Source organism: Xiphias gladius, chromosome 8, assembly GCF_016859285.1.
Source record: "Xiphias gladius isolate SHS-SW01 ecotype Sanya breed wild chromosome 8, ASM1685928v1, whole genome shotgun sequence".
In the NCBI taxonomy this organism is placed as follows: domain Eukaryota; kingdom Metazoa; phylum Chordata; class Actinopteri; order Istiophoriformes; family Xiphiidae; genus Xiphias; species Xiphias gladius.
Genome location: NC_053407.1, coordinates 17,025,591 through 17,048,707, shown reverse-complemented (window position 1 = coordinate 17,048,707; position 23,117 = coordinate 17,025,591). Strand labels below are relative to the sequence as shown.

Genomic DNA, 23,117 nt, shown 5'->3' with positions numbered 1-23,117 from the left:
CTCTCACTGCACGCACGGATGACATCTAACTAAGGATGAAGCCAAGTTATTACAAACTTCGGTTGCTCTAGTAGCAGTAGCGGGTAGGCTGGTACCTGGAAGTGGCACATTGGGGTCCATTGATTCGTGTGACACCCGCCTACACCGAGATCTGGACCAATGAATAGCTCTTTAGTTCCCCCTGTGAGACCTTAATTGAGACTTTAATAGAGGCTTTTATTTTGGCAGACAAGCTGCCGAGGCCAGCACCTGAGAGAAGCTTCGTTAAATTTTAACTACGCATTTAATAGGCTCTCTATGATTTTTAATTCGTGACCATGGACCGACCCAGCCTGCGGAAACTATTTTCTGCTTGTGATGTGAACAAGTCCGGGAAGATTGAGTACGAGGACTTCACGGTTGTTTGCCGGGAGCTCAACGTCCCCGAAACCGAGATCGGAACTCTGTTCAACAAGTTCGACGCGGACGAAGAAGGATACATCGACTACAGCAAGTTTTCCTCCAGGTTTCAGGAGGTTTCAGAGACTCTGAACCTGGCGTCTTTTGGCGCTGGGTCGTCCGAAGACCAAAGATGTCCGTGGGAAGAGTTTGTGGGAAGGATAGACGCGGAGTCTCTCCTGTCTGAAAGGTAAAATCACATCCGGTTGTCTACTCCGTGATAACCGGGTTTTAGCTAGCCAACGGCTCCTGCTGCTTCAGTTAAACGTTAGCCAACGGTAACGGCTGCGCTGGGAACCTTTTCCTGTCGCTTTTTCCCCTACATTTCATCAGCTGAGACGTGGATTTCTAACTTTATTTTCAAGCTTTCAGGTTGTCCCTGTGGCTCATAAAGCGGACTCACATCAAGACTTAATGTAACACGGCTTCAAGCGCTCTGCCCCGCCGCACCGTTTAGTCGTACAGGTGCGAGACCTATTGGTAACTTAAAGAAAAACTTATTTAATAAATTTAATATACTTTTTTAAATTACATCTACAGTCAGTTTATTACTATAACTAACACGGTTTTCCACAATGGTAAGTGATCATATATGAGAAAAAAATTCATAAATTAAAATGACAAAAACACATCATAACTCATAATCAACTCGTAGTCAATAGCTGGTCATATGGTCAAACAGTACGTGTGCTGTGCTCATGTGTGTGCTGTCTCCATGACAACTGACCAAACACGCATAATGAAGACCATTAGATTCGAATGAAAGCCCAGAAAAAAGCTTGTAAGTGGACATTAAGTTGTTTTTTGTTTGGTTGTTTGTTTGTTTTAGTCAAACTACAGTTAAAACTGTTTGAGGGAGGTGCTGCTCTACCTACATTATTAATATTAATGGAGTGGAAAAAATAACAGAAACAACACTGAAGTTTAATGTTATATAATTCAGCAGCAACACAAACTACACCCTTAAAATGACTATAAGGTTGAATATCTCTGTAACATTCATGACAGTAGCATTTATTGCAGATTGTTGTATTAGACTGTTAGGTTCAGGTAGGTGTAGCTAGTAGCTAAGGGTGTATGTCATCAATTTCAAATGGGCATTTGTGTGGAAGAGGTTACAAATGGTTACAGGTGACCATGTTGACTGACATTAAATTTGTCACAAGCATTATTTCTAGATGGAAGTTTATTGATGAAAATAATTGGTGATCACCTCACAAATCAAGCAGATACACAAGTAGAAATTTTGAAAGCGGGATGAGCAGATTTGTAAAAGTGTTTTTTTTTTTTTTTGACAAATCTGGATTTTGTTGACATTTTCCCTGTGTTTCTGTAGTTGTTTTTGCAGATCTGAAAACTTGAGAATAAGCATAGCTACTTGTATATATTTATTCATATCTATAAAATGATTGGTGAGCTCTATGCACATCCAGCTGTTGCTGACTCAAACAGTGCAATGCTTAAGATGATCCTTTGTGGTATTTAAACAGTCATTATTTGTTTAATCAAATGTTGTTAATGTCAAAGTATCTAACCAAGTCTGGTGATTTTTACATTTTTACATTTACTTTTTGCATTTACTTCTGCATTTATGTCTAAATGTACTGCTTCTGTTTGTTTCATCTAAATTAACCTTTAACTGACATACGTTACTTTCACAACTAGTGTTAATTAGATGTTGTGGTGAAAACATGGATATGTCAAATATACTGAACATACAGATGGACAGTGGCTGAGTGAGTATGTGATACCAGAAAAAATGATTTTGGGTGGAGCATGACTGAGAAAATGGCACTGACCTGGTAGTAACTGGTATTAACTATTTGTTCTCTGACTGTAGTCTCAGGGAGCAGCTGGCTGATCTTTACCAGGCCATTCATTCCTCTGCAAACATGACTCTGCTGCACCACTATGAGGAAATCATCCACTCTCTGGTCAGTCAAAACCTGGACAACAGACTGGAGTGTGAACAGCTGGAGACCAGTTTGAAGCGGTAAGAACAAATGTCACAGATTTCCTTTGTGGGGTCTTTCACATTTCAGAATGTGAAATAATGGGGGATATTTTAACACTAAGTTACATCACATAAGTGTTAATGATGATGGACACTTGGCTTATGTAGCTATAATATGTTAATATGAGCAGTGACATTAAGTAATTTAAGAGTGATAACTTTTAAAACCTGTGATAGTGAGCTTTCAGCTTTGAATAATTTATGAAACTATCATGTTTATCCTTTTGACTACAGAGCAGTGGTAACCTATAGCTTCTTGTGGCTGTAAACCACGTCAATATTGAATAAATTCAAAAACTCTACAACTACTACCTCTACTTTACCAGCTGGGATAAACTGCTTGACTTAATCAACTTTTGGCCACCAGGGGGGAGCAAAACCTCAAAACAAGCAGACTAATAAATGACTGACATTATCTCCTTATAGTTTTTACCCTCCTTTTAGCTCTGTTTTAGTCCCCACCACCTTCTGAGGAAAAAGTGTTTTCAGCTGCTGGACATTCAGCTGTCTTTACTGGCTAGTCACCAACTTTGTTTGTCTGTACCATTTGGTGCTGGGTGTGTAGGGTCCAGTGGGTTTATCCAAACTTTTATGCTAAAACAGCTGTTTATTGAAGTTGATAACTTAAATCATGCAGTAATAGTTTCCAAACACAGAGAGTTAGGTTTTCGCCTAATTCTCAGTGATTTTGGTACTATGAGCAATCCTGTATGTTCTTTGATTAAGGCAATATTAGAAATTAAAAAAAGTCGTATATTACTCACCGTTATAGTATTAAAAGATTTTTACATTTACTTGTATCACTGTTTAATATTTGAGATACAATATTTTTAAGATTTGCAAATTTCCTGAACTTGGTCAGATACAGTGTTGTTTTTCTGTAATATTGTCAAGAGGTTATTCCCGTGTAGTTGGCAGCAGACGGAAGATATTATTGTCGATTTCAGATTTTACACAGTAGTTACTCATAGTTAGGCTGAACAACAAGGACAGTAAATACTCTACGTTATATTGCAAAAGCTTTTGATAATTTCCTGTAAATCTGTAAAGTGATCCATCACACATAGTACCTTGAACTAACTGTTGAGTTTCAGTCCTACACATGGGAAGAGATTGTGTGTCTAAGCCGTTTTTGTTTAGTGTCTAAGCTCTCTCAGTACCTACATGGCATGAGGAAGGGGACATTTCTTATTCAAGGAAGTAGGAAGACTAAAATGTGCTGCCCTGCCTGTTCTCATAATCCCTTTACAAACTGGGTATTCCCATCTATTCTACCCATGTTTCCACTATCAGTTGAAATACACAGACCATCGAAAATTTTAACGCAGAACTTAAAGTAACATAAAACTCATGAGATCTTATTAAGAAATCTCACCCACAAAGTTGAGTGCGTCTGTGGAATCTGCTTTTCAAAGTCTGTCCCACCCTGCCCTCTGGTTGGTTCATGTGCTGTCTGACGAGAGCAGTCACAACCACAGCACATTTGAAGTCAAATCAGTCAGGTACAATTGACATACGAATAGAAGGTGAATGGATTCTTATTTTTATACCTACTACATTAATCTCTAGGACTGCTGTTGGAGAATCTGCTTTGATTCAGCCACGGTGAGTCTGCCAGTACAAACTTTAATGTACATTTCTGTTCAAACAGAGCTGAGGAGATGAACAACAGTCAGCTGGCAGAACTGGAGGACGATATACAGCAACAACTTGCCAGAGCAGAGGAGAGGGTGAGAGACGAGGTGAGTGGGATACGTGCAGGATTACTAACTGACTATTGCTCCTGTGATTCACTCTAATGTTTATTTAAAAAATCCAAGTTAAATGTATCAAACCAGATGAATTGGCTGTGTTATACGCAGCTGCATTTAATCAATAAACTGTGCAGAGAGAAATGGACTAAAAAAATATATTTTAATTCCATAGTGAAGTGAGCATTTCTACACATTCCTTGTTGGTTCTTGTGAGCTACCTGCATATTTGTGGTGCAGCACACAGCAGCAGGTTATATGTCTCTTCACAAAGAGCCTCTTTAAAGTCAGTTGAAAGCTGCTCTTCAAGGCCCTAGCTGGCCTCTTAACAGCTTTGATTTAATGTTTGTAGGAGCGTAAGAAAATGGAAGGAGTTACGGCTACCATGCAAAGAAAGCATGAGAATGAGGTCGCAGACCTGCATGCAACTGTGGACAGACTGTTAAAGGTAGGCTTCACCACACATATGTGCATTTACTTTGTATTTCCCTGGTAAACAGATTGCATGATGATGGCACAATGGTTTCTTACAACATGAAAAAGAGAGAAGAGAGCAAGTGTACCTGAACAATAACACAAAAGCTCCTGTATGTGCAGCTCTGCCTTCGTTTCTGGGAAAACCCTGCTGCACCAGATTGGAACACGTGTCCTCTGTCCAATTTTCTACATTTTTCTAGGTGACCCGTTAAAGAGCATCTTTTAAAGACCTATTAAGACCTAATCTCGTGCATCAGTATACAATATCTGGTGTATCTGCGATGTGTCAAGATCCAGCTGAGAATCAAACGCATTTCAAATATGTCTCCAGTGACCCCTTTTGATCAAATTTTGCTTCTGCACTCACATGAGATAAAAAATGCTGAACTGAAAAATACAGTTGTGGTTATAGTGAGGGAATGGTGGAGGCTATTTATATACGCGATAAAAGTAGAAAAAAAGAGAATAAGGAATAGCTTCATAGCTGAGAGTAATGTACGGTATGAGGACAAATGTGTCTCTGGCTACCGCTGAACACAGCCTGAGTCGTCAGACCTCTGCACTAAGATTCATTCACAGGACCTGTTTGCTTCCGGTCGTAAATTTACCTCACCTCATTTGTTTGCTGACACTTTGGTTTGTCCACTAGCCATGCTAGCTCCCGCACTTCAGTCTGACAACTCTGCCACATGCTGTTTCCTGTAGTGCCCCTTTTTCTGTCACAGCACTTGAGTAAATTTGTGTTGTTGTTTCACTTCTATATCTTTCTTTTTTGTTTGTGTGTGTGTGTGTGTGTGTGTTGTGGGTTTATGTTAAACACTTTATAGCTAATGCATCAGGAGCAAACACCATAGCAACAGACCAAAATTTAACATGCACCAAAATATAACTTAGGGCTACAGTAGCTATGTAGACGGCATGTCGAGACCACAAGAACTGTGATTGGTCATCTCTTGCAGCTTGTGTTTTCTCTGACAAGTTTCCAGTGCATGTGACAACAACTGACAGTGAAGACTAACAAGCCGGTTAAAGAAAGGGTCAGTGATCTCCTCCTTTTCGGCAACGCACATCTTGGGAAGCCATTTCCAAAGTAAACCTGCTCACAGAAATCATGCTTTAAATCACAAAGTGAATTAAAGAATGTAAACATAATTACTTGAGCTGTTGATTACATGACTGTAGTCTTCTATTTTTTCATTTCCAATTGTCTCTCTAAATCTCAGTGCAGATAAAACAAAGTAAACACCATAACCTAGGGGTATATAATCAGAGCCCTGATAATTCAAGACTCATCTGTATCCTATTGTGTTTCAGTAGTGCTATCAACAGGTTGATAGCATCATTAGACTGATAAATCAATTGGGACTATATATCGGCCAATATTTGCTTATTGATTCAGGTAATTTAGAAACTGTGTTATCAGAGAGCACTGACAAGTTTTATTTTTTAATAGTAAACACACACATTTCACAGTCGCAATTCTTTAAACAGCTAATTTAAGGGATCCTTATCAAAATGTTGATGTTTTGTATTTATATTTAGAAAAAAAAAAAAGACTATCAGCCAATATATTGTTATCAGATTTTTTTTAAAAACTCTCAAATATTGCTATCAGTATTAGCCCCAAATGTCCTGCATCAGTTGGGGTGTAATTGACGTGCCTACATCTGCAGGTCTAAACCGCTGCTGCTGTTGAATTTGTTTACCAATATATGGAACTGCAGGTCTGGAAATTCTGGTCCTACCTTGCTTGCACTGTGGCTCCACAGTTGCCTCATCAGCATCTAAAACTGTTTAACAAAATACTTAAATGTAAAATGTAAATGTCTATTCTCAAGAGCCAAGAGGACTCTGCATTTAACCATTCGAAGGAGGAGGTGATCAGACTGAACAGACGGATCAGCGATCTCTCACAGGTAAGTCATGTTGGACGTGATTGTATTAGTGGCAATGGACTGTTCCAGTTATTCATTAAATCTCCTGGCAGGAAAACGAGCAGCTCCAGGCCTCTCTGCTACAAGCCCAGACAAACATTGCTATCCTGCACTCGGAGCTGGACAAGCTGAAAAACATGTATGCAGATCAGACAACTCAGCATGAAAGGTGAGGTACCGTGTTAAAATCAAGCTCAGCTCATGTCTGATGTAAACAGAATATGATCCAGCATCCAATACAATGCGCGTATATATTTTTTTTTAACAGAGAAAAAGAGGATTTGAAGATGATGGTTATGGAATACCAGTCGTACTCCAGTCAGATTCAGATTCTCCAGTAAGTCTGTCGTTGAGATGACAAAGCTGTCTAGTTTGGACATTTAGTAAATCACTTTTTGGTGTCTCAATCAAGAGAGCAGTGATGGGTTTCAAGCACTCAAGTGTCAAATTTTTCAGAAAGTATGAAAAGTTAATAATTACCAACCTTTTTCTTTGAAAGTTTGGTTCATTGGAATTACAAAAACACATTTAATCACGGACCTCTAGTGGTTTTAGTTTTACTTGCTCAAGTTTTAAAGAGTTGTCTCTGAGATTTCTGCTCCCATTATAGTACACGGGAGGTGAGCTGAATATGTTTATAAAATTACCACTAAACATTACAGTTCAAAGCTACATCAGCAACATGTCTCTTCAGAAAGAATGTCCCGGTTACTTAAGACAACCCACAGATCTCACTCTGAACTGTTTTCAGTAATACTTTAATTCCCCCCTATTTAGCATTTATAAGCACTATATAAACATGTGTTAAATGTTTATAACACACTGTAATGTAGTTGTAAACAGATGCAAGTGTTTATTAATGTAACTTAACTGTAATTACTCCCATGGGCACCTATAAGTTTAATATATTAAAACAGTTGTAATAATATAAAATGTCTTCACAGGAGATATAAAAAATGGCTTCATACTGTAACTATAACTGCATTATAATGTTAAAAACAATTTATTATTGTGATTATAAAGGCTAAATAGGTGGATAAAGAGACCCTGTATTGGGAATATTTATATTTTTTTTAATTTGTGTGAACTAATCTTATAACTTATTACCAGAAGAGATGTGTTCAGTAGACAGTGCTATGTACATATCCTGTACATAGTAAAGCACGGAAGTTATGATTTTGACTTTTGCATACTTTTGTGCTCTTTTTGTGTAAATTCTCTTTTTCTCTATTTCTCTTTGTCCAGTCTCAAAAATGCCTTCCAGGTTAAGTTAAACTGCAAACAAATCAGCCCTTGAATTGCCGATACTTGTTTTCCACACAAGTGTTGTATGGAGGTAAATGTTTGTACATGTATCTGACCCTGTCTTGTGTTTATTTGAACACATCATTAGGGAAATGAATCAAAACCTGTATGACAGTAATGACGGGCTTCGCTCTGCGTTGGCCAGTGAAGTTGTTGCAGCTAAAAGAAGGGTAAGTCCCTTGTTTGCTGATGACATATTTCCTCATGCCCTCTGGCTGTACATCAGATAGAAGCTGACAGTAAATTGTTTTCACTAGTTCCAGTGTAAAAGTTTCCTCCCTGACATTCCTAATCTGTTCAACAGCTGTCTCCCCATAATGAAATCCCAGCCCGGAGGATGAAACCACTCCGACAGAGCACATTCAACCACAGCAGGTATATAAAGTTTTTTGGTTTTTTTTGGTTCTGTTTCGTTTTTGTTTTTGGTTTTTTTTGTATTTTTACACACCTCTGTTAATCTGCGAATGGATCTAGGTTAATTAAATTGTCACAGCTAAAGCCAGTGTGTGTGTGTGTGTGTGTGTGTGTGTGTGTGTCGGTGCTTTGTTGCAGCCTGGAGCCGGATCCTAGCAAAACAACTTACTCTCATGTGGCCACCTGGGCTGATAAGTACCTGGACAGTGGAGTCTCTCTGCCGATGGACACGGCCGAGAGCTCAGGCAGTGACTATGACAGCGACTGCGGCAGAGGCTCGGTGGAAACGGTGCACCACAGTTACTCCTATGTGCCGTCTGATGTGGAGGTCAGAACACACATAGTAGTTTCAAATAGTAGGTCACATGATGTCAATATGCTACTGAGCTCTCAGGACTTTAAATGAATATTTTCCTTGTCTGTTCTAGATATCTGAAGCTGCAGTGTCAGTGGCTCCCAGCAGGGTGAGCTCCATCACATCATCCCTACGAAGACGTTTGTCGGCATTTTCCACAAAGGTAAAATGATTCAGCCTTTTAATGCCTAATACCTCCCCAGTATTTGATTTAGTTGATTTAGTTATTTGTATTTCAAAACTTGGGAGACATCCATGCATTCAAATGATTATATATTTCAACTACATGTTGAAATGGAGCTAACAAATTCAATTTTACCAAAAAAATGTTAACTCATGGTCCACTTACTAGCTTTTGGTGGGGCTTTCAGCTTCAACTGATGGTCCTCATCAATGGATGCTCAGCTGTCATCACATGACCTAGCTCCAGAAAAAGGTAGTACTTGGACCTTGAAGTTTTTTTTGTTTTTTTTGGTCAATAATCAACTTTGAAGCTCAACTAATAACTATTAATGCATACTGTGTTTTTTACTGTTTTTTTGTTTTTGTTTTTGTTTTTTTAAATAATAATTTTTAAAAATTAATTTAAAATTGGGTAAGTTTGTCATCTTTTGTTCATTTATGCAGCCATTGGAAGCAGACATAGAAGAAACTGAGGAACCTGCTCCGCTGTACCGTCTGGTTTTAGCTGGAGACGCCGGAGCTGGAAAGTCCAGCTTCATGCTGAGACTGACACTCAACGAGTTCAGAGGGGACATTCAGACAACGCTGGGTGGGTGCCACAGCAAACACATCACATTCAGTAAACCACCGACGCGCTCTTGATTATAGACATTTAAATCCGCCTTTTGGTTTTCAGGAGTTGATTTCCAAATGAAAAGGATGCTAGTGGATGGAGAGAAGACGAGCCTGCAGATATGGGACACAGCTGGGCAGGAGAGGTACTGCACTGACTCTCAAAGTGTTTCTCAAGGAAGTATAACAGGGAAAGCACGGTGTTGTCAATTCAGACCGGGTCAACACGTAATTCAAAAATGGAAAGTACTCTAGACTTAAACAGGGCTTTATATCTTTTCCCCTTAGGTTCCGTAGTATTGCCAGGTCTTATTTCCGTAAAGCTCATGGCATCCTGCTGCTCTACGATGTTAGTTCAGAAAGCAGCTTCCTCAACGTCCGAGCGTGGGTGGATCAAATTCAGGTAACGGTGGAAATGCTGACAGACACATGGTGAATGAATGACCCCGACAAAAAGCAGGAATACATTTTACACTATTTTTATACAGGATTCAACGAACGAGAAAATCCCCATGTGTGTTATTGGAAACAAGGTGGACCTCCGAGACCAGCTTGCAGAGGGACTCTGTGTGAGCAGTTTGCACGGAGAGAAGTTAGCCAAGGTGTGCAACTTTTCATTCCAGTGAATGGAAAAATGTTTATACAGACGCCTGGCCTCCCAGGTGTCTAAATAAGCTGACTGCACTCAGGTATGTCGATGCTTTGCTTGCAGGCATACGGCGCCTTGTTCTGCGAAACCAGTGCCAAAGAGGGAACCAACGTCGTGGAGGCTGTGCTTCATCTAGCGAGGTAGGAGGCCAGAGAGAGAGTTAGAGTTTACAATTTTTTTCCTTCACAAACCGTGGCAACACGCAGCCTTTTTTTTTTTTTAAATTTTCCACAGAGAGGTAAAGAAAAATGTCAAACTGCGGCCGCAGTCAGACTCTCAGGTCAGACTGAGTCAAACCAACCCAAAGAAGACTCTGAACAGCTGCTGCAGACTGTAGATGTCTGATAGCAGTAGATACGATGGAGCAGTGAAGGACAAGAAGTGATTTTTTTATTTTGTGATGAAGAACCTAATTTTCTTAAATATTTTAAAGGTTAAAATCTGTAAATCTCAAACCTTAAATATATTTTTATAAATGTTAATTCTCTGATCAAATGAAGGTTTGTATTACTGCAAAATTGCACATGTACAAATATAAATGCTTGTAATGTAATCATGCTTATATTTGTCTTAGGTTTTGTATTCATTTGGTAGTAAAGTCATTTTATGATAAATAAATAAGGAATATTAATGCCTCAATTCAGATTCAACCTAAATATTTTTTAATGGTTTTGCTGGACCGAAACAGTTAGCAAATCATTTTAATTCTAATTCTAAATCAAATTTGTGTGACAGATGTGATTGGTTCTTAAACAATCGAAAAAACACCAAATAAATGTTTTGACACATTTTTATTTTAAGCATCAGTGTAAGCGATATTACAGTGCAGTTTTAACACCTTTTAATTACAGAAGCAGAATTTCACATTTGTTTTTGCTTTTTTTTGTTGTTTTTTTTTAAATTATTTGTTTACTAAAATTACTTAGTTTGGTTTGGTTACAGACTTTTTTTTTTTTTAAACTTGAGTATCTGTGATACCAGAACATTTTCCAGGACCAATTTTTTTTTTTATGACAAAAAGAAATGTAATCCCATTTCCAAATAAAACAGATATAACTGGAAAGATCTTGCTAGAAACCTCTGTCGAATCGATCAGCAGGTATCTCTGCTGCTATTGTGAGTTCACCCGATGCTGTACTATTCTCCTTTTCATCAATACTGTGCACCTTCAGAGACAACATTTTTCTACCATGTGAAACTCACATAAATACAAGTTCCGGCTCTGGTGCTGCTGCGGCGCGTATCTTCTCATGTCTTCACAGTAGTAAAGTCCCTTCAAATTAACTGACTAAAGAGGACTGGAGACCAAACTCTACTCCTTCATACGATGATGATGATGGTGATGGTGATGAGGATCTTCAAAGTAGATTTCAGTGTCTTGCAGTCAGAATCACTGACGTCACTAAGCTTCCCAAGGCCACCACCAGAGCTCCGAGTATAAACTTCCAGGAAATTCCCTAAAACACCATAAAAAAGACAGTAGGCACAGTCAAAATCCAGTCTGTTGTTCATCAGAATAAAACTTCCAGTAATGGTGATATTTCTGTTTTGGCTTACAGATGGTTCCTTCTTGGAAGGAATCAGAAAAGGTGTGATACTGTCTCCAAGAATCTCTGCAGGTTTGGCTTTCCATTCCTGGGCATCTTTGCCTCCTGATTGCCTTTTGACGAGTTTAGATAACTCGATGTGGATCGCCTAAAGAGAAAGGGAAAGAAAAATCCTAATGCTTCCTGTAACATAAGAAAAAGAAGGGGGGAAAAAAACTTTCTGTAGATCTAATGTTGGCAGGAAACCTGAAGCCTTTTATCTTGAGGAAAAGGTAAAGTTGCAGTTTTAAAAATGTCCAGCAGGTGAGAGCAGAGGTCTGAAATGCAAAACCTTTACGACCAGGGCCAAAAGAAAGCAACAAATCACATTAATCTTTCATTTTTAAGTTTCCTTTTAAAATGCACATCCCAGATGTCCATGTAAAGGACCTTATATCATGTTTTACAAACACTTTCTCTCAAAACACTCAAAACTACATGTGCGTCGTCTCTTTTGTGATCGTCTACAGGCTGCAGTACAATAACTCTCTCACAGAGAGGCTAAATTAAGTATTATATCCAGCATTGAGACAAGGGTGTAATTACCAAAGCAGCAGATATTTTCGTTGTGTCTAGACAAGACTAGACGTGGCTGTGTGCCCTATAGGTCAGGTCATATTGTAATACTGGAAGCAGTGTGTTGTAAACAGCTGGTAGAAATGTATTCCTCACACTTTCTTGTCCAAATCCAGCCTGCAGTTCGTCAAGCAACTCAACCGAAACAATGTCCGTCAACCGAGATTCATTTCTGTTGTGATGAACGCTTCTCCTGACTAGTCATCCATAGAGTTATAGAGCGTATAGAGGTATACTGTCGCTGGAAAGGAAGACCCATTCTCTTTCTTACCTTCATTTTACCACTTTCATATTTAGCTCAAGTATGTATTATTTTTACCGAGTTTGTTGGACAACTCTGAGCAGTGTGGTCACATCTGTAGACTTGCCAGATGTGCAGTTTGCCAGATCCTCTGTGGAGGATTTGGCAGATTATACAAACCACACAAACAAGACAGAGCAGGCCTTCAGAAGTACAGAAAGTAGTTCACGGGGATCTCTTTTCTCCTTGCTAATGTGTGAAAAACTTTCTCTTTAAACTTTCATATTTAATATGGAGGGGGGTTTTCTTCATGAGGAGGACGTGATGCGCACAGTTTCCCACAACTGTTTTCAGTTAACTGAAAAGATGCGATAAACAAGCAGTTTTAAAATAGAACGGTGTGGATTAAGATGAGAGGAGCTGTGAATATTGTGAGCCTAATGAGGTGGAACCTCAAATTCACTCACTTAAACTCAAGTTCCAGATTGAGATTTGATAAAACCTGAGGACGGAGCTTTAATCAAACAATTTTTTCAACAATATTTTTGCTTTTTCTGAATAAATTTCTGAAGCTTGGAATAAGAGGAGAAAAATAACTAACTGATAAATTCTGCATTGGCTTCAAACACATCTGAAATCTCAAATTTAATCAGCCATTATTTTTTTGTATTGATTGGTAGATTTGGTTCTAATAATAATGGTGGCCTAATTTTAGAATGACCTTTCCTTTGTGTATATGAGGGATGGATTGGATCCACGGGCAGACTTGGAAGAAACATGGCGAGTGGGATGGACCCGCTCGCCCACATAATCTCACCTTGGTTGCCGGCTCCAGTTTCAAGGCCTTTTTTAGCACCTCCATTGCATCTTTGTATTCACCCTTGTCTGACAGGAGCTGAAAGAGATTAGAAAACCCTACAGTTTGAGCAGTGCTGGAGGACCCATAAATTAAAAACAGGCAGAGAACAGACAGCAATAATGTCACTGCTATTTTTTCCTTAAAAATAATTAAGTATAATCCCATATTAAACAAATCCCTTTTCTTTCCAGGAACTCTCCCTGCAATAATAATTTATGGGTTGAGAATGATCAAATGAGATGCTCCATGTAGTCTCTCAGTAATAACAGCGCAGGACCGGGCCCTCACCTTCCCCATCCTGAAAAGGGCCTTGACGTTGTTTTGCTCAATGGTCAGAACGTCCCGGCTGGTGTGCAGCGCCTCGTCGCACTGCTCCAGTTTGAGCTGAGTGGTGGCCAGGTTGTTCAAACACTTCACCCGATAGTCCTGCACCTCATTCTCCTCTGCCTCCACGCCGCCGTCGCTACCATCTGCACAGACACAGAGCCACACAGCTGATCACGTACATTCTGCTGTGGACTTTTAAGCACACACACACACAAAAAAAAAAAGATACAAGGAAAGGTCTGACAGAGATTAGTACTCTCATCTGGGAGAGGACTTTAAATAAATAGTTGGACTTTCAAGGAGAAACTCCCATCGGGTGTCATTATAAGGAGAGTTCACGTTCTGTTTTTTCATTCAGCTGGGTATTCTATCACTGTCCCTGCTGTAAAAACGGAATGGTTTCATCATTAGACCCATACGTGTCCAGCTGAGTACAGTGCTGACCCATGTAAGGAGCACTTTTATTCCTAGCTCTGAGCATGATGGGTAATAAATGCTAGTAGCTCAGGGACGACATCTGCGTGGGTGCATGTCTTTTTTGTATTAGACGACTTCTCTCCGATTTATGGTTGAATTCCAAAAGCAGATTCCATTTCAGATGCTGTCCCAAGTGGAATTCTTTAAAGTGGTATTAACTTTGTTTTCTTTTTTTGGCGGGTCACTTCGTGGCAACAGAACAATAGCTGGAAACCAGGTTGAAGAGACTGAAGCAAATCAGTAGAGCCGTGAGCTAGAAAACGTGAAACAGCTAAGTAGAGCTGAGGGGGGGACTGCAGAGTTGTGGGTTCATCACCACAAGCGACCATTGTGACTATAAAAAGTATTGACATGTGTGGCCTGTTTATTAGCAAAGAACGAAACATTTAGGTAGTCATTTAGCTGTTTAGCACAGTAACAAAGATGGGATTTAGCCAACAAAATTTGAGTTTCAGTTCTCTGAATGTCACTATTTGATCGGTTATTGTTTGGTACTTAATGATTAATTAGTTAGTAAAATGTATTTATAACCTTTCATACTTAACATTGAAACTCCACGTAATTATAATTCTAAAGCTTTCCTCCAAAAGCCAGCAAGCAGACACCGAGTTAAGATTTCTCTCTTTTTTGTTTTTCTTTTCTTAATCCCTACTCAATTATTTTCTTTACTTCCATCAAGACAGTTACCTGTAAAAAACCTTGTCAGAAATCTGCAGAAAACCTTTGTGCGAGCGCATGCTCAGTTGCATCGGGTTACTACTTAGTCGATTAGAGGGCATAATAATCTCCACGTGTCATGAATTGTTTTTGTAAATGAAATCTTAAAGGCCCAAAATGACCCAAGAAGAGTTAAAGTGTTGGTGTCTCTGCTTCATTATTATTATTTTCCTCTGCTCGTTTTCTCACCCACTAATTACATGATCTTGATGCCCTGATAAACTCCTCTCTCCAGTGCCACAGTGAGTTCACTCATCATTGATACATTATGAAGCAGTTCATGTTTTTCTCTTCACTGACTTGTCCGGTCACATTCTCCCCTCGGGCTCTCCCTGCCTCGTCAATGATTAAAGTGATTAAGAAAGTGGAAATAATATGAAAGTTGATTAGCTTTGATTATGCAAAAGAATTAAGCAAAAACACATTCATCGAGGCCCTCAGCTCAGATGGATTTGGCTCTGCATCGTGATGGTGTGATTAGTGTGATGGCAGCACTAAACTGTTATGTCATTCTGGGCTGAGATTGATGCGGAAAAGTTGTGTCTGAGGTCTCTATTAGACGCTGTGTTTCATGTTTTGTTGTGCATGCGCGTGTGTGTGTGTGCATGCCCACACACTTTTATCTGTGCTGTACCTCCATTTTCGCCTTTTCCTGGGAAGATAATACTCGCATCAACTACTATGACACATTCCTTGTAGAGCCGAGAGTACAGAAACATTTTCTATGAATAAATTCGGGTTTCGAAGCTGGTTTACCTCGTCTGCGTGTGGTCAGCACATCCAGAGCCATACAATAGGCTCTGGCAGCCATGCTGTATTCCTCTCTCTGGAAATGAAAATTTCCTCGCTCTCGTTTCTGGTTGCCGATGCGGATGCGGTCCGCGATTGGCAGAGTTAATGGGTCTGGTTTCTCTCGAATGTGCAGCAGCTGCAGCTGGTAGAGTAAAGGAGCCCAGGCTGGAATATCAGGCTCTCTGCACGTAAACAAACACAAAAACAAACACAGACATAATCAATATCATCAAAGTAAAAGAGCCAAGGAATACTTTAGCTAAGACTCACTCCAGATGTCTTTTTAAAATCCTCCAAAGAATGCTCTGATCTTTTGAAGGCTATTTAAATCAATCGAGAAATTAGTCTGTTTTCAAGTGATAAGTGTCAGCCTCAAGAAAAGCTGGAGCGAGCTAGTCAACATCCTGAACTAGGACAAAAAAGTCCTAGTTTACACAGTGTGTATACAGTTATACATCACAACCAAACTTACCCTTTAGTCTTGACTGGTTGTCATTTATAAAATAAAATAATAATAATATTATTCAACTTTGATTACAAGTCAGATATTATTATTTTTGTGCTTCTGTCTTTGGCCAACACAACCCGGATGTTATCCATCACTGTTGGCAAACACCATCGTCATCCACGAACTCAAAGTACTCTGCCGCTGCTCTATAAACACGTATTACATTACATTGCTCCCCCTCAAAGTCTACAACATCTGTCACATTGCGTTCATCCACATGCAGATGCAGACGTTTAAGGTAATTAGAAAATGGGTTCTACATGTAAGCATACACGCTGCTGCATGTATGCTAACATGTACATTTCTCCTTATGCAGTATATTGTATTCGAGGTACGTCAGTAAGTCGGAAAATTTGGATTCGCTTCTCTGAACGGCTTTGAGGTTGGAAGTTCTCTCTGACACTGACAGTCGTAGTACTGGTCAAATACAAGAAATATCCAAGCGTGTAGTTATAACCTGTAACTTTATCCTAAATTAGCTAGATTAGTTAGCTCTTCGATATTTATAATGGCAAACAGCTTGAGTGTTTGAGAACTAATTTGAAGATGTTTGGTGTAATCCCTTTAATATCTTTGATTCACTTATTGTTGTCTCCAACAAACAGATTTAATCCGAAACGCTTTTGTTTATAGTACATGCGATTAACTGCTTTGAATATTAACGCTAATAAAAATACTTTGAAAATAGTTGAACATATTTCACTTGTCAAGTTGAATTTATATTCACCATTATTCAACGTTGGCTAACATATCCAAATATCTGCAGTTAATCTCACATTTAACCATGTTTTTTTTCTTTCTCAGCTGAAACACGCAGAAATTGATTTAATTGGGAATTTTCCAGTTTCTGAATTAGAAATTCAAACAGCAACAGGCTTTTTTTTTGTGCTCAGACATTAATGGCGGCCATAAAATTAAAAAAGGCTCGAGGAGGTTAAGTTCCTCGAAGTGATGACTCAGTTGAGCAGAAGAGTTTCCAGTTTGATCTGAAGTTGAAGCTCTCCCGTCAGGACAACTTCGGTGACTAAGAGAAACATTTTTATCCCACTGCACCACTGAATACTTGAGGTTTTGTGTCACTGTCTCCTCAAAGGTATTTCGTCAAACACACGCAAACACACTGTCCAGGAAAACAAAACTTAGACGTAAATACCAAAAAACTGCGATTTCACAATACATGGTGCGACCTGAAGTTACACAGTGTTTTTAATGATACATTGGTGCTTTCCTCATGAGCCTTGACAGCTGTCCTCTTTATAGATTAAATTTCACTGTATCCAACAGCTCACACACCTTAAAAGCAAGACCTTTAAAGATGTCTGAGTGACTCCGGCTTATTTAAGCAGACAAGAATTTGAAACTGGTATGAGCCTGTGAGCCGTCTATGGCTTCATCTTACTCAAGAGTCACTCAGAAGGAAAGTTAATTTGGTTTTCAATCATCTGGCTCCCGTGACCACATGGCTCACAATGGTCCATTGTCAGTTACTCCTTGGAGGCTGATTCCAAAGGTGTGAGAGAGCGAATGAATGCATGACATTTTTATTACTATGTTTTGGAAAGCTAATTTTGAATGGGCCTACATTATAGATTCTAACAAGACCACTGAAAAATACGGATACTGAAAAAAAATGCTGTATGTTTCATGTTTAAACATGCATACAGTATTAGTTGTTCTTTACTATAATAAAGTATAAGTGACTATACAACAAAATAAAGTGACTCTTTTCATCTTCAAAGGGGATCCTGACAGTTTAATGAGCTCAACAAAATAAAGATCTGAAATTAAGATGGACGGAGGGAAGTACAGCCTCCCCAAAGACCTCACCCATCGACTGCTGCAAAGTGATAGTACTGGGAGTTGTGTCAGGTCATGAATTATTCAAACTGGCTGTGTCAATGACACAATTTATGTCTGTCTAACAGAATCAGTTGTATCCCCAGTTACCGTGAGGCTGTGTCAGCAGGTGGGATCGGATTACCCTTTCACCTCCCCTCTCTGGAGACCTCCTCCACTGACACAGGAGTGTGAAACCAGCAGCTGACGCGAGGACTCAGAAACCTGAGCCGGATCCCTGCCGGAGGAGGTAGTGTTCAGAGACGTTATCGTTTAGGGCTGTGAACAAGTAGATGCAGGTCTTCTTAGAAGCTGCACTGAACTATTTTTGACAGCAGCGTTTAGTCCTGTCGGCTGTTTTTGCATAATGTTTACCAGGATCAGAGACTTCTCAGCCAAGTTGTGTAACAGGAGTTCAGGAGCAGCAGAGAAGAAGACACTTGATTCATTTCTGAAGAACTTACAGTACATGGCATGGGCTGCACTGAGTAACGCTAGACTTTCTGAAACAGGCCTCATACATCTGACCAATAGAGACGGCTCCTTCTTTCTTGCAATTAGTCATCTTTTACCAGCGTACAAAGAAACTGACACCAGCTCCAAATGATTCACTGCACAGTTTGTACAGTGCACGAACACACTGTAGCTGTGTTTTGTTCTTGCATACTTTTCTCTACCCTTATCTGAAAATATTACACAATATTCCGAAGGCTGCGGATTATGTAATGGTGTGCAGCGAGTAACAATAACGCACACAGTGTCCTGCATACTATGCACTGCCGGTGCCCGGCTCCAGATTAAACTGACTTCTGTGAATTCACCTCTGAAGCCACAACTCAAGAAATGACTGAATAAATGCAAGTCCTTAGGGCCAAACTCTTCTCACTTTCAAAAATGCTTTTACTAAGCTTGATTTCCTTATCAGTGCAGACACAGTGGAATAAGAAATGTGGGTTATTTGTAAAAAGACACTGCCTTGGTATCATCCTAGTATTTTGTTATGTCACCGTTCATTGATAATGTCCCAAATACTGATTACTGCTGCGTCTGCAAACACTCTCATTCACTGTTCCCCACACGCTGAAGGACATATTCAGATACTTTGCCAAAGAAACAGCGGCAATACAACAGTGTAAAAATACTCTTTAAAATGATCATTATTGTTACTGATCCATTATACCGTATTAGTTTATAGAGCTGAAGCTGAAGTTAGTTTGTAATAGCTAGTAATATAGTTTAATCTATAGTTACTTAGTTACATTTCTATTACTGTATCATGCCAAACATCTTGGTTATCACACATTACAAGAAACTGCTATTTTACAAAACATGCATCTTCCAATAAAACAGATCTGAAAAAAGAACTCAATCACAAACAAATTTACATCCATACAAGTAATTCTATATTCTTTAAATTAACATTTATATGGGAAGAAAAATCCAAATGAACTGTTCACAAAAAAAAAAACCTGCTACATAGCTACAGTTTGTCCTGATAAAGAGCTTTTTTTTTTTTTCTCTCTTTAAGGCTTTCTCAAAGGTAACTGGCTAATTTAAATGTTTCATATGTGAACAGTCAACTAAGTCTTTCTGCATCATCCATCTTTTCAAAGTCATTATCAGTTTGTATCTTGCTAAGCACAGTACTGTGCAGTTCCCAGTAAAAAGTTCCATTCCACAACTGTCCATATTTGTTATATTGTAATGCTCATTAGTTAATTTATTGCTCACTATAGACTAAAGATTTTGGACGTTTGAGAATCATTGTCATTTTGCATCATCACTGAAAGGTGTACAGTCGCGGTCCTGTAATTTTTGCAACTGTCAAATTGAGTTGTGGGATTGTCAGGAGAAAATAATCTACAGACACTTTTTCCATTGTGGGAATTTTTGTGGCACTATAATGTAAATAAATTTCACACTCAGATTTTAGACAAATAAAATGGCGGACAGTAAATGTAGTGCACAATATAGTAAACAGGGAGTGATTCTGGAAACTCTTTAAAAGCGTATAAAAGACTTAACTAAAGCAGCTTTAGAGATATCTGTTTCTCTTATGTATATATGTATGTATCAACAATAGAAAAACTAAAAAACAGTAAGTGTAAATGCACATCAGCAACTGAGGTAAAAAAGATTTACTGCACATCTCATTAAAGGGGCAACATGTAAGTATTTTATTTTAAACCATTCAAAAATTAACTAAGATTTTCAACAGAATGTGAAGAAATAACAGTTTTCACGTTATGTCAAAGACGCCTATGTATTGTGTTGCAGAGATTGTGTTCTACTGAAGTTAGCATGCTAACCGGCTAGCCCCGGCCCGTCCCGTCTCGTAATACCACTTTGCACCAAGTGGCAATAATGAGTCACTGTAGCGTCCAGTCTGCCCTCAATCCAACATGAGAGGATGAAGAAGTAGTAACTGTGGGTAGGCTATAAACTTGTGTTGCAGCCGTTCTCTCTTGGCGACATTCCTCCATCTTTCCTCAAGCTCAGCTCTTGATAATGTTGCTCCAGCTGCTCTGTGTTGCAGCCGTTCTCAGCTAATATCAACAAGCAGTCGGCAAAAAAGCATAAAACAAAAAACAAAACGCTACAGTGCACAGGACACCAGGTTAGGACTTATTGTCTAAAACACTGAGGAGTAATGTGAATAGCTGAGAGTTGAAATTCCATTGTTACCATCATGAGAGACAAAAATCAGCATGACTGGCGAGCCACCGAGTGTAATCTGAGAATGCAACGCGCTGACAGATCTATAAGGTTTACGGTGTCATGTGGGTCACTGGTGATTAGCACCATACCAGTGTGCTGCTGCGCAGCGCTCAGCCAATGAGCCCCCGGGGTCTTATTAGTGCAAACAGGAAGCAGAGGCAGGTCAGCGGGGTGAGATCCCTCCACAAGATCCAAGTGAAACCCAAACCTGCAACTTTAGCCCAGGTCCACGTCCCAAAAAACTGAGCTGCAGAGCTGGTCTTCCTGCCTGCTCCTGTCAGCCTCTCATTGCTGCTCTAGAAGAGATTCCTTCACTCATCACACAAACAGAATATCTAGTTTTTAAGACTGCCACTAGATTGACGTGGTTGTTATAATATTGTAGTTTTTGAGCATTATTACAAAAGGGGAATTAATCTTGTGCAATGGTAGATAAGTTGCTAGTCTTTCTATAAAAGTTTTTCTAAAACTCGTATATTGAGATTTGTTGTTGTGGCGCGTCTACATAGAAAGCACCCGTGTCACGTGTGTCTGACAGAACAGATATGTTTCTATTTTAATCAGTGCGTGTAACAGCTCGCATTTTACTTGCACTATACGCCCATAAATGTGAGTTAAACCACATTTTTCTGTTTCTAATCTATTTTCCTTCGTTTTTACATTTTTATTGAACTCTGAGCGCTGCCAAAACGCAGATGACCTATAACTCAGTACTGTGCATGAATGTGTCTTGTGTGGACACACACGGCGCACCGGCGCTGCTGCTGCTGCTCTGCTGAACCATCCATCCAATAGTTCAAACCAAAAATATCAACCAGCTGATGGCACTTCACAAGAAGAAGTCATTACGGTTCATCCTCTGAGGAAAAAGAATGTCGGGGCGAGATTTCCTGAACATTGGAAAACGCCTGTCAAGATATTTCAATGTGGACCAAAGTGGTGAGCGGACCCACCAACTTTGCCATCCCCTGATCCAAAAAAAATGGTTCATTGGTCAGAAAATGTATAGAAAATATCCCTGTGATATTAATGTATGTAGAGTTATCAAACATTCTGTTTATCACAGTGTTAGGTTGAGAGTTGTTGCAGGTTTACTTGAAAATGAAGGCACCTCAATCTTTTTTTCCATTTCAAACCATTTTGCAGAGAAATTACCCTGCTAGTTGCCACCTGACCCTAACCAGAATATAGGTCAATGGGAAGAGACAGAGAGAGGTTTTTCGAGCTGCAGCAGCAGGACAGAGCCTGAGGCCTGAAGAGATCAGGGCTGAAGTGAGGGTTAAAGAAATGAGACGTTTGCTGAGGCAGCAGCTCTGACAGCGCCGAGAGACAGAGACAGGTTCAGGTGCCACGCTGGACTCATGTATAGAGACTCTCTCTGCTCACATTTATGCTAATGTTTACTTCAGGTCATCAAGGATACCAGTTGCTAACAATATACTGTCAAATAGCTGGTCAGTAGTTTTGCTAGTATTCAAGCAAGAGAAGTATCAAAACTATATATTGCGAGAAAAACGAATATTACTTAATATACAAGTATATGTTAGAATGATCTGAATATAGATATTATGTTTTTGAACGGAAATTCAAGTGTTTTGATGGCTGCTGGTGTCATTCTGCCATTTCATATTTTCTGGTCTATTTGCTCATCTGTACTGCAGCTACCTTTCCTTATTTCTATGGTGATCAGTCAGTCACTCATTCACTCAGATTCATTCAATCAGTCATTAATTCACTTATACTCTATCTGCACTGACGTTTAATTAGGGTTCTGACCCGCGAAGCAGTTAGTTATTTGTCTTCTCTTATTTGTGTTCTGCTGCAGCTCAAATTGCCGTGAGCTGGAATGAGCTAAAAACATGAAACTTGGCCCAATAACTGGAAATAATGTTCAAGTATTTCCCAAGAAACATCAGCCCAATCGGCCAGATAGTGGTGCTGTAATTAAGGCCAAAAATGCAATTCTGGAGAGGCCACAAACCTCAAACCATACGCCCAATTGACTTGAAATTAGACACGCACACAAGTCCAGCTCAAAGTACTTGGAACATAAAAGTCTGCCATGGTGGATTTTTTGCTATTATTGCATAAACTGAAAATAGTAATATCAATAGAACTTTTTGGATTTTGACTTTATTACCGCCAAATTGGGTATACAGCATACCTGCAGGACTCAGCTACACATTTCTATTATAAATAAGCGAGATCAGTCAACCAAGATATCTTCGCATAAGGGTGGGGCTTTGTCAATATTGGACATAACTTATTAACCATATGTCCAATTATCATAAACTTGGTACATATCTTCAGAATGTGTGTGGCAGTAGGTCTACCAAAGCATTTTCAGC

General features: G+C 39.3%; 2 protein-coding genes across 2 annotated transcripts in view; one reads left to right on the top strand and one right to left on the bottom strand.

The window, feature by feature from the left end:
- Positions 1-10,989, top strand: zgc:162879 (ras and EF-hand domain-containing protein). The gene is made up of 17 exons (XM_040133377.1): positions 1-628; positions 2,279-2,431; positions 4,104-4,194; positions 4,556-4,651; positions 6,519-6,596; positions 6,668-6,783; positions 6,883-6,951; positions 8,008-8,089; positions 8,224-8,294; positions 8,472-8,661; positions 8,762-8,851; positions 9,316-9,460; positions 9,548-9,629; positions 9,772-9,886; positions 9,972-10,085; positions 10,196-10,272; positions 10,367-10,989. Exons 1-17 carry the CDS (start codon positions 318-320, stop codon positions 10,467-10,469), a joined length of 1,983 nt encoding a protein of 660 aa, XP_039989311.1. The 5' UTR covers positions 1-317; the 3' UTR covers positions 10,470-10,989.
- Positions 10,990-11,223: 234 nt separating this feature from the next.
- The window catches only part of fkbp16 (FKBP prolyl isomerase 16), a 32,008-nt gene continuing 20,114 nt past the window's right edge, over positions 11,224-23,117 (bottom strand). The window contains exons 6-10 of the mRNA XM_040133381.1: positions 15,672-15,889; positions 13,683-13,864; positions 13,353-13,430; positions 11,690-11,827; positions 11,224-11,589 (exon numbers count right to left, since the gene is read on the bottom strand). Coding sequence (XP_039989315.1) covers positions 11,503-11,589; positions 11,690-11,827; positions 13,353-13,430; positions 13,683-13,864; positions 15,672-15,889 — 703 coding nt within the window. The 3' untranslated portion in view covers positions 11,224-11,502. The remainder of the gene's footprint in view (positions 11,590-11,689; positions 11,828-13,352; positions 13,431-13,682; positions 13,865-15,671; positions 15,890-23,117) is intronic.